General features: G+C 39.1%; 1 protein-coding gene across 1 annotated transcript in view; it reads right to left on the bottom strand.

Moving 5' to 3' along the window:
• Window positions 1-15,737, bottom strand: part of THSD7B (thrombospondin type 1 domain containing 7B) — a 334,912-nt gene that overhangs the window by 176,214 nt on the left and 142,961 nt on the right. The window contains exons 7-8 of the mRNA XM_049809853.1: window positions 12,184-12,339; window positions 10,304-10,501 (exon numbers count right to left, since the gene is read on the bottom strand). Of these exons, the coding sequence (XP_049665810.1) occupies window positions 10,304-10,501; window positions 12,184-12,339 (354 nt within the window). The remainder of the gene's footprint in view (window positions 1-10,303; window positions 10,502-12,183; window positions 12,340-15,737) is intronic.

The following is a 15,737-nucleotide window of genomic DNA, read 5'->3' as shown; positions in this document are numbered from 1 at the left end:
ATCGATCCTTGTAGCTGCCTTCCTTTTCTATCCACATAAGTTAATTTTAGAACTAGTCATCTACCTACCTTTCAAATACAGTTCAAAAAGGATCCTATTTTGTTCATATCTCCCCTTTGTTGAATCAGTGTTCCCTAAGAAATACAACTACTCTCCAAAAAGAATATGAACTCAACATGCATGTGAAGTTATGGTTAGTTTAAAAAAAACAGCCAAACAGGTATTTTATGCTGCATGCTCCATTTCACTGAGAAAAAAGGAATTGCTATTGGCACTTACAGGTATTTTTCTCGTTTCTCACTGAAACAGTCTGGGATTTTTGTCTACAATATATTGTGAGGGGCAAAACCAAATAAATCTATTTTAAGATTTCTTTTCCAGACTTAAAGAATTAACTATAAATACTTTTGCAGTTATAAAATACAATACAGTAACCTTATTTCAGTCTCATAATTGAGAGATTAGAAAGCATCAAACTCAAAGATTCCCTAGACATTAAAAAACAGTTTGTAAATAAATACTTTAAAAGTGTACATTTGCACTAGCCTAGTATACAAATATTAATACTTCTATACAGTTTCTTCAAACCTCTTCCACCAATGTAACAGACCTACAGGTCACACACACACGCCATGCTCTTTAGGTAACCTTTATCACAAACTCAGATCAACTTATGTCAAACTTATTCCATAACATTTAAAACATAAAGGGCAATACACATCTTGCCACAGTAAGTGATGTTCGTATTTTTCTTAATGTTATAATACCCATTTCTGAAAGGGCTACCTTGAACCTTCATTCCAAATCTACAGGTGTTTGAAGCTCAGGTTCATTTTTTTAAAAAATCAGCCCTTGCTGCTCCCTCTCACTAGTGCAAGTGAAAATCCATCTCCTCTCTGCGGAAACAGCCACAGGGAAGAAATGGCCTTTCCCCTCACATTTCAACACTGCTCTGAAGTCTTGAAAAACATCTTTTGGAGACATTAGGTATCAAAAAGGAGCACTAGATACTGAAAATAATTGTGGTTTTGCATAGAAATTAATTTGAGGGCATTCTGCACCAACCACAAGCTCACACTTAGCTCAGCTGGCACAGAAGAAAAAATATTTTCACAGGTAGCTGTAACACCTTATATTGACAAGCATAGGGAGGATGAAAGCTGGCTATATCCCTAATCAATTCCACTGGTATCTCTGTCTGCCAACTACACAGAGCTAAAACCACCACTGGATACTGATTATAACTGCCTTCTGGACGACTGACACAAATCATGCCACCAGCATTTGAAAAAGCAAAGCCACAGTTCAGATGGAAATCATGCAACATATTTGCATTCAAAGATAAAGGAAATTAATCTAAGTATGTTTGAGTTTATCCTCTAGATTCAAATCCACAACCTTCCAGCCTTCCAGCATTACATATTTCAGCCTGTATTTTAGCACAATATGCCTGACTCTAAGACACAGATATTTACACTGCCGTAGCTACTACAAGAATTGCCTAGACTTCCTTGGCTTGTGGGCCATATGTTTGCTATGATATTGAATGAAGTAAAACCGTTAAAGTGCGACTAAGCAAAAAAAGCTCTCACTTTTCAGCAGCTTACCCTAAAATTAACCTAAAGCTGATCTGTTTCTTTTGCAGACATCAATTTCAGTAGAAGATGCAAAGACAGTAAATTCACTTAAAGTCATGATGGTGTCTGTCCTCAAAATGTCAGTGCACCAGTCCTAGAGCAGGTCGTAATCTGCATTTTGTCTTTTTAAATGTTTCCAGTAGGAGACATCAAATATTTGGCATGGTACCAGCTACTGTGAGGTAAGGCTTGATGGAGCTAACTACATCCACCCCACCTGGCTAGTAAACAGCCAGCCTGCTCAAAGAGCATATCAATCATTGCGACTGCAAAAAAAAAGGGTCTCAAATCTATTGAACAAACCACACACCATTCTTCAGAATTCCTGAAACACTCATAACACTCATCAGCCTGGCTACGCTACTACATATGCTTCTTCCACCACAGCTGCAAAACGAGAAGTATGGTTCCTATTTAATTGCTAGAAGGCTCTGCATGTTGCCTTTTAGGATTTGTGTTTCTAACAGTCAGGAAATCATACCAGTTTGGGATCAACAGCTCCAATGATGGGATATGGTGGGGTACACTCACAAACCAAGAGGAGGAATGAGCAATGTGGTGCAGAAGGCTGACCCCCATGACAGTAATTGAACCTGCAGGCTTAGAAGAGCTGGTACCTGTTTAATTTTATTGATTGTATGCACAAGTGTGTCGAGCAACTGGATAATTTTACTGTTCCCTACAAAATAATTCCAAATCTTATAGCTGTAAAGTTGTCTCACATCCAGTTTGCATTTACATTAATAGTCTATAACAAATATGTATTAATCACCTCCCCTACAGGCAAAACTCCCATTGCAAGTTCTGTCCTGCTAATGCTGACAGCACCAAAATTTGACCACAGCAGTATATACGTCTGTCTTTTTGAACCTCGATGATTTAAGAAGCCAAGACAAAACAGTTCCTAATCCATCGACTGAGCTATTTAACTTTTAGCTATACATCATTCTCTCATTCACCGCGTATCACTAGAAGCGTACTCCCCACCCGCCCCTCTCAGTAAGTCAAAGCCCTCACGGGTACACTCTGTGTACAGGCAGATCTGGGAGAAAACATCACTGAAGAAAAATGATTTTCGTAACTCCATGTATTAAGGCCAGATTAAAGACAGGTGCATTTCCACGTTAACCCGAAAACAAGTATTTTAAGTTTACAAACAAACCTGCTCCCTTTAGTTTCCAAAAGTTTCAGTTTCTAAAATAAAGGAATGATCACAATCTAAGCTTATCCTACTCTTAGAGGAGAAACAAAATCTAGATGTACCATTATGCATGGTGTTGTATCACTGGACACAATGCATCAGTGGAGATTTAAGATCTTATTCTGATATGTCAGAAAGAACTTACTTAAAACTTACTTTCAATAAATTGAACACAGCAAATCTTGTCTCTGAGAAATAAAACAGACTCTGCAAATTCATTCTATATCATTAATCCATTACAAAATGAAAAAAACCACAAGAATTCTCCACAGGTAGGAACTTGGTTTTGCTGAGATGTATGTTAAAACAGAACTTCTCAGAAAGCTGCTAGCTTCATGCCCTCAACCAGGAATAAAACCAGACATCATCCTTACTTGCAAGCCCCTTCCTTCTGAGTGACAGCCCAGCTGTCGGGGATGATCCTGCCTCTCGTGATGCTGTGCACCGAGTGGAGCACGCATCGCAAGCTGCCTCTGCAGACAACCGCTCTCAGGGACCACCGGACACGCTGTGATTGAACTGGAAGTACAGACAGGTAACTGAGCGCACCATTATTAATATTCTACCCCCAAAGAGTCTTCAGCTTCCATAAGTGCAGAGCTTCACTGTCAGGCTCTGGCAGAACATAATATTGGATCTTAAAATAACACTGCTTTGATTACCTTACTTCCCTTTACTCTTCGCTTGAATTCCAACAGGATTTCAGTGTCTGCTCTGTCAATAGAGCCGTGTGAATAATGGATTTCTGTTTGGGCACTGAACCAAAAAAAAAAAAAAAAAAAAAGGAAAAGGAAAAGGAAGAAAGAACTCTGTAACTCTGTTTTAAGTAGACTGAAGAGAGACTGGGGGAGGATTTAGGAGAAAAGTAATTTCAAGATAAGGCAAAATGTTTGCTTAATCTAAAAGGAATATTTTGCTTTTCTATTAACAGCATCTTTTAAAAATATTTTGATTTTTTAATTTTGTTTAAGACTTGGCCTAGTTTATTTACAAAAAAAGCAAACATTAATCACCTAATCTAAGAAATGCTGAAAGAAAACATTTTGACTCTGAAATATTGTTCTCCAGTTTTACATATAAAACTGTCAGATGGAGTAGAAATTTAGGAATAGATGTATTTCAGCCCAAACATGTACTTTTTCAGTGAACTTAATACTACTTAAAAACAAAAACCCTCTTGTCTTCTTGGCAAGTGCCACATTCTAGATACCAACTGCCTAGAACCAAAGAGATCGCATAGAAAAATAAAACAGAACTGTTGTGCTGAAATGACTCTTACCAGTACTCCCAGAACACCAGCAGTAGTAGTAGTATAAAGGTTTTCTGCTTGAAAGCAAAAGAAGCAACAGGCCTGAAAGTTTGACAAACACCCTTATTTTGGGGTTTCCTTCTATTCACCACACCCTGCAAATTTGTCCAGGGTTGTTGGCTGGTTTTGGGGTTTGGGGTTTGTTTTGTTTTTTTTTTTTTGGGGGGGGGGGGGGAGGTAATGTTAGTGCCAGGAAAAAAAGGAAAAATAAAAAAGAAAAACATAGGTTTAATTATCTGGCATAACACTGCTGAAATGAGGATGATTGATTTTTTTACTGCACAATGATTTATGTTCCTGACTACTCTTTACTGCCACTCGTGCAGCCCCGTGTCCGGCAGCACTGAAGCTCAATGAGCCCAGGCTCAGGCAATGGGTGCTGCCCCCCAGCTCGGATAACTCTTGCAGCTTGAAGCCAGCAGCTTATTCCACTGAGAATACTTAAAGAAAACACCTTGCCACCATAGCAGCTGACAGTAGGATTGCAGTATGTTTTATTTCTCAGCTACTCTTGGCAGATTGTCTGTACAGGGTGGTTCGCCCCTTACAGCCGGGAGTCCCAGGATCTGCCAGATACAATTCATTTATCAGATATGGCTGGGAAGGGTGCACAGAAACCTCCAAAGTGCCTGGGAGCACCTAGGTGAGGCAGAAGCTGCTGAAGAAGGTGGCTTTGTGACAGGTCCCAGGAACAGTCATTTCAGTGCTACAGGAAAAGAGAGACAGCAATGCTCTTCTGGGCACCTCTGGACTCTGCTCCTCTGGATTCAGCACCTGCATGTCCCTATCACTGCATGAATTGTGCGTGGAAAAGGAACCAATAAATTATTTGGCACTGTTATAAATACTGTCCTCAAAAAGGAAGACAACCCCACAATTTTAACTCCCACAAAGCAAAGAAACCCCGATACCCAAGATGACAGTATAGAAAGGCAAATACTCAGCAGTTTTTGAGTTGTGATTAGATTTGTTAACTAGGAGTAAACCAGCCTTAATTCAGCAAAATCACATGATGTTTGCATTAAACCTTGTTGCTGATCAGATAATTTCTGATTAAAACAATGAAGCCTTTGGGTATAAAATAATTTATATTTTTTATTATTTAGACACTGTGCTATTCACTATCACAGAGAAATCAACTTTGTTACTAAAAGTTCTTCTGGTAGGAATTAGAACAAGCAGAAGCAAATTAATAAATGATGACATGGGAATCACAACAAAACGGATTGCCGACTTGCGGGTATGATTCTGAATAATAACATTTTACAATCTATTCAAAAGCATTGCTAATAGGTGAGATTTAGTTTACAGCATTGTCAGAAACATTTATAAAATGCTTGAAAAGTGAATTGTTCCTTTTATGAGTCATACTTGTTATTTCATGAATTTATTGTTGCAGTTCCTTTTACATATGTTCTCAGGTTGTACTCCTCACCATAATAACTGCTCTGTTCACAAGCTACATGATTATAACATGCATTTGCCAAAGCTGCAGTTTGGTTCAACATTTGCCTTGTTTCTATCTATTTTTCTATTATTAATACAGCCTAAAATAGGTATGGAAAATAACAATAAAAAAGGTTCCCAAATTCCTGCATCAGAATGAACCCAACATTTGTAGGCTAAATCCAGTTGTATTTCTTAGCATCTAAATCAAAAGACTGGGAAACTGCTTATGAAGGCACACCAACTCCTTTTTGGACTGAACTTTTACCTGCTGACCCTGAGCCAAGTTCTACTGTCTAATATTATCTGCAGTTTTCTGCACGCTACTACAACATTGAGTTCCCTCTGTCTCACCATACTCAAAGTGCTTGTACCTATCACGAAGACCTAAGAAGCAGAGCACATAAAAGATGCTTTGAGTCATCGTCTTAAAAAAATGAAATGCAATACATTTTGGCTACTGTCCAATTGCATTTTAAAATGAAAAAGTTTTGACCTTGTTCATGGTTTTGTATCTTCTGAGCAGCAACATTTAAGGAGAGCAGGTGAACTGGAAAGTTTTCAGAAAGTTATTTTCATCTGGTCAATGCACAGTGATGTTTGTCGGTTCTAATCAAGACTGTCCAAATTCAAATGTCAAAGACTTGTAACTATCTGCTCAAGACTACATTACAAACAGGAGATTATTCAATTCATTGTTGAACAACCTAAAACAACAACTCTGAGAAAAATCACAAATAATTTTTGGGCTGTCTGTGAATATAAAAAAGTTTTCAAATAAATTCTTTGATCTGAATTATAGATCCAGGTACCCAGAGATACACTTACACAATCCTATTTTTAGTATCATCATCCATTTTCCTGTACTATTCTTTTGGCTTCACAGACTTCCCCAAAAGTATCCGTTGTCCTTCACTCGCAAAATAAAAAACACTTTGCTGAAAAATTTTGTTTGGAAGAAGTATCCAATATAGGTCTTTCCCCATTCTATGCATTACTTCATTGCATTTCTACACATTATTTAATTTCATCTGATGTATTACACTACTGTCTTCTGACACTACAGAAGAGGCGCACTCGAGGGATATGGACCAGACATTAAGAGTTTCTCGCAAGCATCACATGCATGTTCAATAACTTATGCACAGAGATTAGAGACACTGCTAGGTGGGAGCAGACAGACACCTAACAATGCCAAAGTAATGAGATGATTATGGTCTTCTCATTCCTCCTCATCTATGCTAACTGCTGCAAATCACAAATTACAGACTCCAGCTACTCCATGAAAAAATGCTGTATATAGTATGTGCCCTGTGGAGGCCCCTTCATTATGGACCCTCTACATTAACCTATTTAAGAAACAAGAAGTCATTTCTGTACCTCTATAGCGAGAGGAAGTAAGAGTGCTACATCACTGAAATTCATACAAGCCCTTCCACAGAGACATTGCTTTGACAGGGAAGTCTTCAGAGAAACCCTGCAAACCAGATAGACCCATGTGTGACTTGCTCCCGAGTTCAAGCTCCAGGTCAGGCCAGCAGCAGTTTGCTGCCTGGGTCATTACTGCAAAATCTTCTCACCAGAAATGATGGCTTTTTAAAATGGAAAGAAAGGACACTACAGGGAGCTCTGAAGGTGAGGTTTCAGTTGGAGAAAGAGGTAAGTTAGCCACTGCCCCCTGCTCACCTCCCAGACAGATTCCTCCCAACCCTCTTTCATGGTACGTACGGGCTGGCACCACGAGCATGCAAGAGACGTGGCATGGGAGAACGACATGGGGATGACCAGAAGTGGGCAGAAGGAGCTAATGCTTTCTTAACTTCACTCACTGTCTATCAACTATATCAGCGACAAAGATGCACCTCCAATCTCCACCTTGCTGGAGGGAAGTTTAGGCCAACGGCATCGCACAGGCTCTGCTGGCAGCAGCAAAGTCCTCTGCCATGGGAGAGAGGACTGGAAAACATGGTCAGTTCCCTTCTGCTGCAGTCAATGTAATTAAAGCTCATTTTTGGCAAGGGAAAAAAACCAGTCTCCTCATGAAAAAGGCCTCAGGTCTCTGAGGTGTGGACAGCAGTACACAACAGCCCAGCATTACACAGCAGAGCATGGGCTAGTGAAGGACAGGGGTTCAGCCACGCTGTGGATGGAGGGAGAGAGGAAGATGGGCAAGGAAAAGAAGCCGTGATGCCAAGCTCTTCTGCAGTATGGCTTACACAAACAGGACTGACAGAACAGCTACTTCTAACTTCTAAAAAGACGTGAACTAACACACTGCAGCAAGAAGAGGAGAGCATCATGCCAAAAAGTCTGGCATTTATATGAAAATGAAGACGTCTTGCAGACAGGGATACACAGAAGACCCAAAGTACCCTAATCAACATACTCCGGGCCCAAATGAACTCTTGTTAAGATGATGATACATTGGATTTTGTCATTTAACGGGGTCCAAAAAAATGCATTTTTTTAATCCCTTTAGGCATTCAGTGGGAATACTGAGCAACAATGCCAGGCACAGATGACAGAATGACTGGATAAAAGACTGGATTTTAGGATACGGGGATGAATTCGACAAAACATGCTTAAGTAAATGAAAATACCAGCACATAATGCAGCTACCTCAAATGCTTTCAGAAGAGCAGTTACTTGCACAGAATTTTGAACTGCATAATGCTATGCATTAGTATAGGCCTGTTATGGGGTCTGACTTGGAGCCGGGGAAGCTTCTAGCAGCTTCTCACAGGAGCCACCCCTGCAGCCCCTTCCCCACTACCAAAAACCCCAACACAAACCCAAAACAAGGCCTTATGCTATTTTACCTGTAATTGATATGTCTCACAGTTTCACATGACTCCCTACTGGCTTCCCACTGCCAACTGACCAACTATTCCAGGCAAAATACTTTATGTAACTCTGCTGTTTACTGCAGCTTTTATCCAAGAAAATACACCACTTATTGTAATGGGAATCTAGTTAAGAGAACATTACAGAAGAAAAAATGGTTATAAACAAAGCAATTAAAGCAAATACACTTTTTTTTTTTCAACTTTGACTTTAAGGTCTCCGCCAGTCCAATCCTACTGGAACAAAAATTCAGAAAAGTTTAAAACTAGTATTAACCAGTGCTTCTCATCTGCCTAGTGATCTGGCTATTTCCTTGTGAAACCTTCTCAATTAGAACTGGACAATGATCACATCTAGTGACAATGTTTGCCCCAGGGTGGTGGGGTAGGAAGAATGTCCCAACTTTTTTTTCTTGGTAACAAGAACATGCACAGAGTCATTGAAGTGGAAAAGTGAGACTCTCAATATCTTGTTGAACAATTAAGTGAAGAAGAGACACTTCAAAGGCATGGCTTCTTAAGGATCACAGTCACAGAGAACAGTTTGATCAGAGATCAGTGAGCATCTGCCATGTTATGCTTTCGTTCCGAGTTGCAAGTTGGAGCATAAAAATGGATGTTGGCACAGTTTTAACAGTGTGAAGTACATGGTGCTCCTTAGCAAGACAAGACTCCATCTGCACACATCACTGCAGGACCAGACCTACAGTTATGATCACACATTGGAAGAGACCACTCAGACCAAATTCAGAGACAGATCTCTGCTCTCTAGTATGTTCTAGCTATGTTGTTTTGTAACACTTAAAGATTTATTTTGTTGCCCCATTTTCACAAACTTAGAAGAAAATCACATTTTTTTAATGTATTTCAGGAGGACCTGTGCTCTTGAGGCAAAGCAACCACCATTTCATTCTGTCAGATTCTAATGCCTCATAAATGACACACTATTTTTAACCACCTGCCAATTAACCCCTGTTGTTATCAACTTGAAATTGGTTCCTGTGATCAGTCTGAGCACCATGTAAAAGAATTCTCCATTTCAGATATAATATCAGGCTCTAAAGTTCCACGGTTTTGTCACTTTTAAGATGATAGCACAGTCTCACTGCAACTAAGGACTGCAAAATCGTGCTCCATGTAATTGAATCTAAAGATCTGACAACACTGACCTTATCAAGAAATGAAACTTTTGGCTGAGGTTCAAACCATGCACAAGAAATAAGCTCTTGCTGGTTGTTTGTAAACGTCATATAAAAATGTACTTATTCATTATTAACAACTTGTAAACTGAACACACCGCAGGTCTCAAACTGCTGCCAAGTAAATTATTACTTAGTACGATCATTTCATTTACATCTAATTCTTGTATTAATTTTGGCAGCACAACTGAGCATCCCTTTTCATGATTGTAAGAGGGTTATTGTAACAAGATAAACATTCAGACAGCCCACTAAAAACTAAGGATAGAAGAAATGCTAGGAGCTGGATTAATTTTGTGAATGCCCATAGTGCTGCTGGCCTCAGTGACAGTCCTACTTTAGTAAAAGTTGTGCAAAAAAAAAGATTCTAGGGAGAACCAGGCCACTGGTATCCCACTTTTGTCATAGTAAGGCCAGCAGTGACAGCACGTCCTGTACTGGTGAGCCACCTCCTTTAGGATAAAATACAATAGAAGGCTCCAAGCAAAATCCCAGATCATATCAGCACTAGGCTTTCGTGAGCATCAGAGTCAACTCAAAAATCTGAAAGCTTCATAAAAATTCAGTAAGGAGCTATTGTAAACAATCACAATTGCTCTACAGCAGAATGCCATTTTAGAAGGAGGCACGAAAAACCATGGGGCTTTTAAGATGATACCATTACGCACCTTTCTTGTTCTTGCATACAGCCTTCAGCATGCGGTTTCCAGGTCCACATTTTCCACGTTCAGTCACACATATTCCTTCTGAAATGATCCACTCGTAACACACCGGGTCTTCACAAGGAATAGATTCAATTAAATGCGGACAACCTGCCAGAGTGCCTACCGGATCCACAATCACTTGCCTTTGCCTCATTCTAAAGCCTGGAAAAAGAGAAACTGAATTAACTGGACAACAGCAAAAATATTTACACCAATAATCTAGTAGCAAGAGGACTATATAGGGCATATGGAATTGGAGGATATAAAGACAAATGAGCACACTGCTTACAAATTGAATTGACTGAGACGGTACTCTGCTGTATGTGCCCACAGTCTGGGCAAGCAAAATCTAATAGTGTGTAAAGAACTCTTAACAACCCACATTTTTCACATTTTTTTTCCCTTTCATCAACGTTAGATAGAAATACACATGTCAAAATATAGGAATTTGCCACTGATGCATATATTAATACAATAACAACATTAAAATAAAAAAAGAGAAACAGTTAAGGAATTGAAGATATTAAGGACATCTATATTCTGCCCAGGAATCCACTAACGAAAAGACTTATTTTGAGATACAGCAGAGCAGTTTACTAAGAAATTAGTATTCTGCTTTAGGAAGGTGTAAGGATTTCTGATACATAATGCATATCAGACCTCTTTGAAATGACATCCTATTAAATTGGAAGATTCAAATGTAAAGTGGAAGAAAAAGGTTACAGAAATAATGAAAGAATTCATTACATAATCTACCTCCTTCTGAATAAAACCAAAAGTCATGTTGCTACATAAAATGCAGAACTAATACACAAGCATCTTTCAGCATGTTTTGTTATGTAAATGACACAGAATTCTAAGACAGGGAGAAAAAAATACATGGTGGTCTTTCCCACAACAGTCTCAGACAAGGGGCAAATATATAGCATTAGTGGAGGCTACATGGAAATGCCTTGGCCATGAAACAGAAAAGAAAATTAAAAATTAAACATTCCAGAGAATATAACAGACCAAACTTCCACTGTTCTCAAATAAGCAAAAAGAAATCATACAAAACAATTTAAAAATTAAATGGTTTTGCCAATCTTTTATTTAGCCATATATTTTTTATTATTTCTTTTTTTAATTTGAAAAACTCTGACCAGCTCCAATCACTTCAAAAACTTATGCTGTTTTCAGAAAAGTGTAATTTCCGAACGACATGAACTCCAACAGTCATCTTTTCAACTTAGAGTCTTAGGAAAGCCTCTGCAATGAATATCAGTGTTGCAGCAACAAACATGTACGCTAGTCCATTAAGATCCAGGGGGTTTAAATTATATTTGCATACTCTGCTTCCAGGAATTTAAACCAAACCCAGAACAATGAGAACAATCTCTCGGGTCAGCCTAACTCCAAGACGGAAGGGCTGTGGGATACACCTCAGTCCTGACGCCTTCTAACCTCACCCAGGCATTGCCCTCGAATCCAGGCACACAGCAGGACTTCCGATGGGGATCACAGAGGGACAGCCTGGCACTATCGAGGTCTGCAGCTCCTATCCCAAGAAATCCTCCTTTTCTACAAATTCAGTGCAGGATAAAAAGATCTGAATCAGGCTGAAAATCTTATCTTTTTTTTTTCCCTTCTCCCAAGAATAACTGCAAAAAGCTTTTAAAGGTCATATTCCACTCCTGTACGCACATCTAAGTGCTTCATCCTCTGTTAGATTAATTTTTAAAAAAATACATTAAGCTCCCAATGTAGAATATGACACCACTGCTTTTGCAATCTTATCATAATATTCCATTACCCGCTTTAGATCCCCCAATGCTCCAAAAGCAATATATAAGAGCACCCATTACCTCTTCCTCCACGGTGGTCCTGGCAGTTCTCGTGAAGGCAGGGGCCCCACACCGACCAGGCAGACACCACGCACTCGGATGGGCATGGAAGGTTACACAGCTGGGAGGCAGAGGGAGCAGGACCCAGGCATAGCTTCCCATTAACTGGTCTAGTAACTAAGAGGGAAAAAAAGAAGGGAAAAAAGAAAAGCATGGCTGTAACTTTGTCCTGACCAATGCACAGAGTCCTGTGTTTACTGCTGGCCTTAGTTTTCCAGAATGCACCAAAATCCAGTGCTTTTTTAGGGTCTAACCTCCCAGAGCAAAAAAGTTAATCCTGTGTTCAGCAAGGCACTTAAAAGTTTTATCTAAATCACCCATACTCAGCAGGCCAGTTAAGACTATGCTTAATGGTAAATGGCTGCTTTAAAACTAAATTCAGTGCTGATCTTCTCCAATGCTGGAGCAACAAACTGGAATCTAATCCCCCGCATTTATGTCCAAGAAGACCTCTTCACACCGTACTGAAGAGAAAGACGTGTAAGAAGGAAATCCCAAAAGCTCACGCTGCAATTGGGAGCCAGGCAGAGACACGTGACAAAAGCCTGAGCACGGGGGAATCTCCCCATACCCATCCCCTTCAGGGGCACCACCACCTCTAGATTACAGATGCAGGATCCAGACGTCTGGATTTTCTTCATCTACTTTCAATAAAACTGAGCAGAGCTCTCAGTTTCTTCTACACAGACATATGCAGAAAGCATCCTTCCTGCATGGGTGGTGGGATGTTTACTTGAATTGCCTGCACCCAAGGCAGGCATGGATCTCCAAATCTCTTCACCTATGAGATGGGCCAACCCCAAACTCTGCCAGCCAGTTTTGTTGATACTGACAATAAATTTCGAAAGCTGATTCCCTTTGTATTTTCATTTATCATAAGAGATTTCTAGTTTCAATTAACTTCTCTCGCCTCTTTATTCGGGGCAAAGGGAGGAAGGAAAAGAAGGGGAAAGACTCTTAAATCTAACGTCTGAGTCATTATATGATATTGCATTTTAATTACATTATGGGCTGAGTTTGGCTGTCTCTTTAGATAGATCAATATCAAAGCAGTCTTTCAAAAGGCAAAGGCTTGTTAGAGTTTACTCTGCTATGGTATTACCAAGACTTCATTAATTTTTATAGCTACTGAGTTTGCTTTATCCTCATTTTTATTTTGAATGTCTATTTTTCTTTGCTTCCATGCATGGAACTGACTTAAAAAAACTTTATAAAAATGTGCCCAATATAAGAGTAATCTTTTCTTTTTCTGATATTTTACCATTTTCTTTAAAATGAATCATTTGAAGAAAAACAGAATTTTTTTTTTTTTTTAAACACAAGACTTCAGTGCTCAAAATCCCAATAAATTTTGATTTGCACATCCTGAAGCTGAGACTTCAGACCAACATCAGTGCTTATGATTCCAGCTCATCAGAATACCAGGATTAAACAACAGATGTGATTTAATTCTAAGCTGAAAGATAAGTTAGTAGAAAAGACGGTTTTCTGAATGGTTTCTGAGACACTGTAAGGCCTTTGACATGTTCATTTAGAGATTACAACAAGGTGGCATAAATCCAATTCACCTGAATGCTAAAATAAACAGACCTCTTCTAGAGACCTTGCAAGGAAAGTGACAGACAGAATGAGATAAATACTGGAGTTTTAAGGATAAGGGTATTTATTTTACCAAGAAGTCTCGTGCATGGCTTAACCTGCCTTTCAGCATCAAGCTTTGCAAAACTGTATCATTTTTTGAGAGTTCACTTGAAGAAATGAAATAAAATTGACTGCAGATGGTCAACCCAAGGAATAAAGTCCAGTCCTACTCTGCTCTAACTCAAGGCATCACTGTTACCAATGGCTCTTTCCTCCTCACTGATTTTCAGATTGTTTCTATATTGCAGTTTAACTATTTAAATATGGAAGGCACTAGATAAAGCAGATTGGTTCTCCTGCCTTGAAAACTAACCAGCTACAACCAGTGGTGCCTAGGCTATTTTAAACTGATTTTGGATAAAAGAAAAACAAGAAGAATTGGTTACAAAAAATTAAAGGGGCAGGGTTTTGTTGGTAGGCTGAGCCTACTAGCCATCCCAGACTCATGGAAGACTTCTTCCTATTCTGGAAGAAACCCCTGCCTTCCTCTCCCTGTCAACCACCTTCCTGCTCCTCTTCCTCCCTCGGGCTGATGCCCTATTTAATTCTAGCACTGGGAGCTCTTTTCCCAGGACCGACATCCTACTTGTCATGGAATAAGACTGCTTATTTACTCACTTCCTTAAGTAATTCTATATATTCTGTAAAATATGAATCAGAAAATACAAAGACTATTCTAATCAAATATCCAAATATATTCTAGGTCTGTGCCAGTTTATGCTCACCCTACACTGACTACAATTCTCTAGCGAAAGTCTTCAAGAATAAGACAAGAACAAAAAGAAACAAGCTGCCTTAATAAATGCGTATACAACACATCCTTTTCCAAAACCAGGCAGGTATAAAGAGCCACAATATCAAGCACAATAGCCAGAGTCTCTATAAGAGTTTCATCCCTTCTTCAGCCATTTGATTGACAACTCTGATTTCTAACATTTTTATTTAAAAGCTTGATGTGATTTTCTACTGCTATTCTTTCATAGGCTAATAAATAACTTTTTTTTTTTTTAAATGAACTAGAAGATGGGTTTTAATGGTAACCTTCTAAACATCAAAATTCTCACACACTGCAGCCTCCAAAAAAGGCACAGATAGCCTGGCTGGAATGCCCTGTTCAGAATAAAGAAACCTCACATTATGTCTATGATAAATGAACACAGCTGCTAGGACTGTCTTCATGTACAGGACAGCCTCCTGATTTTGCTCAGTAATTGGCTCTGTAATGGCATTTTCCTAGTTTCATACAGAAAAAGTGCATTTTGTGTAATAATCTTCCTTGGGAAAAAAACTTGCCATTTTGGGGGGGAAGGGGAAAGGCAGAAGCCAGGGAAGAGAAGAGTGAGGGGGGAGGCAGTACCTCTGATTCAAGTAGCAGCTTATTTATTACGCTTGTTCGTACCTTTTAAAATCCTGTGTTCTTCCCAATCTATGGAACAAACTTGAAAAAGCAATCAAGTACTAATCTGGGAGCCTCTGAAACATTGCACATTTCTATAGCTGTTATATTGAATCTATCCTTCATAAATGTGACTACAGCTGTTTCCAGCACCAGTGTCTGCCTCAAGTTTGAATTTTACTATTTGCTGTTATTTTCAGGTTATTGCTACCAGCAGGAGATAATAAATTGGGTTCTAAAGTATCTTGTTTCCCTATATATTTTTACTGAGGTAGTGATCTGGCGGAAGAGTGGAAGAGGAAATCAGCTCTGATATGATTATTTCCATAATGTAGTTTTAAGCCAATAAATAAATAATCTGTGAATATAGTCATATGGACACATACTTGCAGGCATACATACCAACACTATGTTAAAAAGCAACAATGATGACCAGACAGAGGGAGAAATGTATAGGAAGGCATTTTGGTTGCAGTGA

Source organism: Accipiter gentilis, chromosome 1, assembly GCF_929443795.1.
Source record: "Accipiter gentilis chromosome 1, bAccGen1.1, whole genome shotgun sequence".
Lineage (NCBI taxonomy): Eukaryota > Metazoa > Chordata > Aves > Accipitriformes > Accipitridae > Astur > Astur gentilis.
The sequence above is the reverse complement of the archived record's forward strand: the minus strand, read 5'-3'. Positions and strand labels throughout refer to the sequence as shown.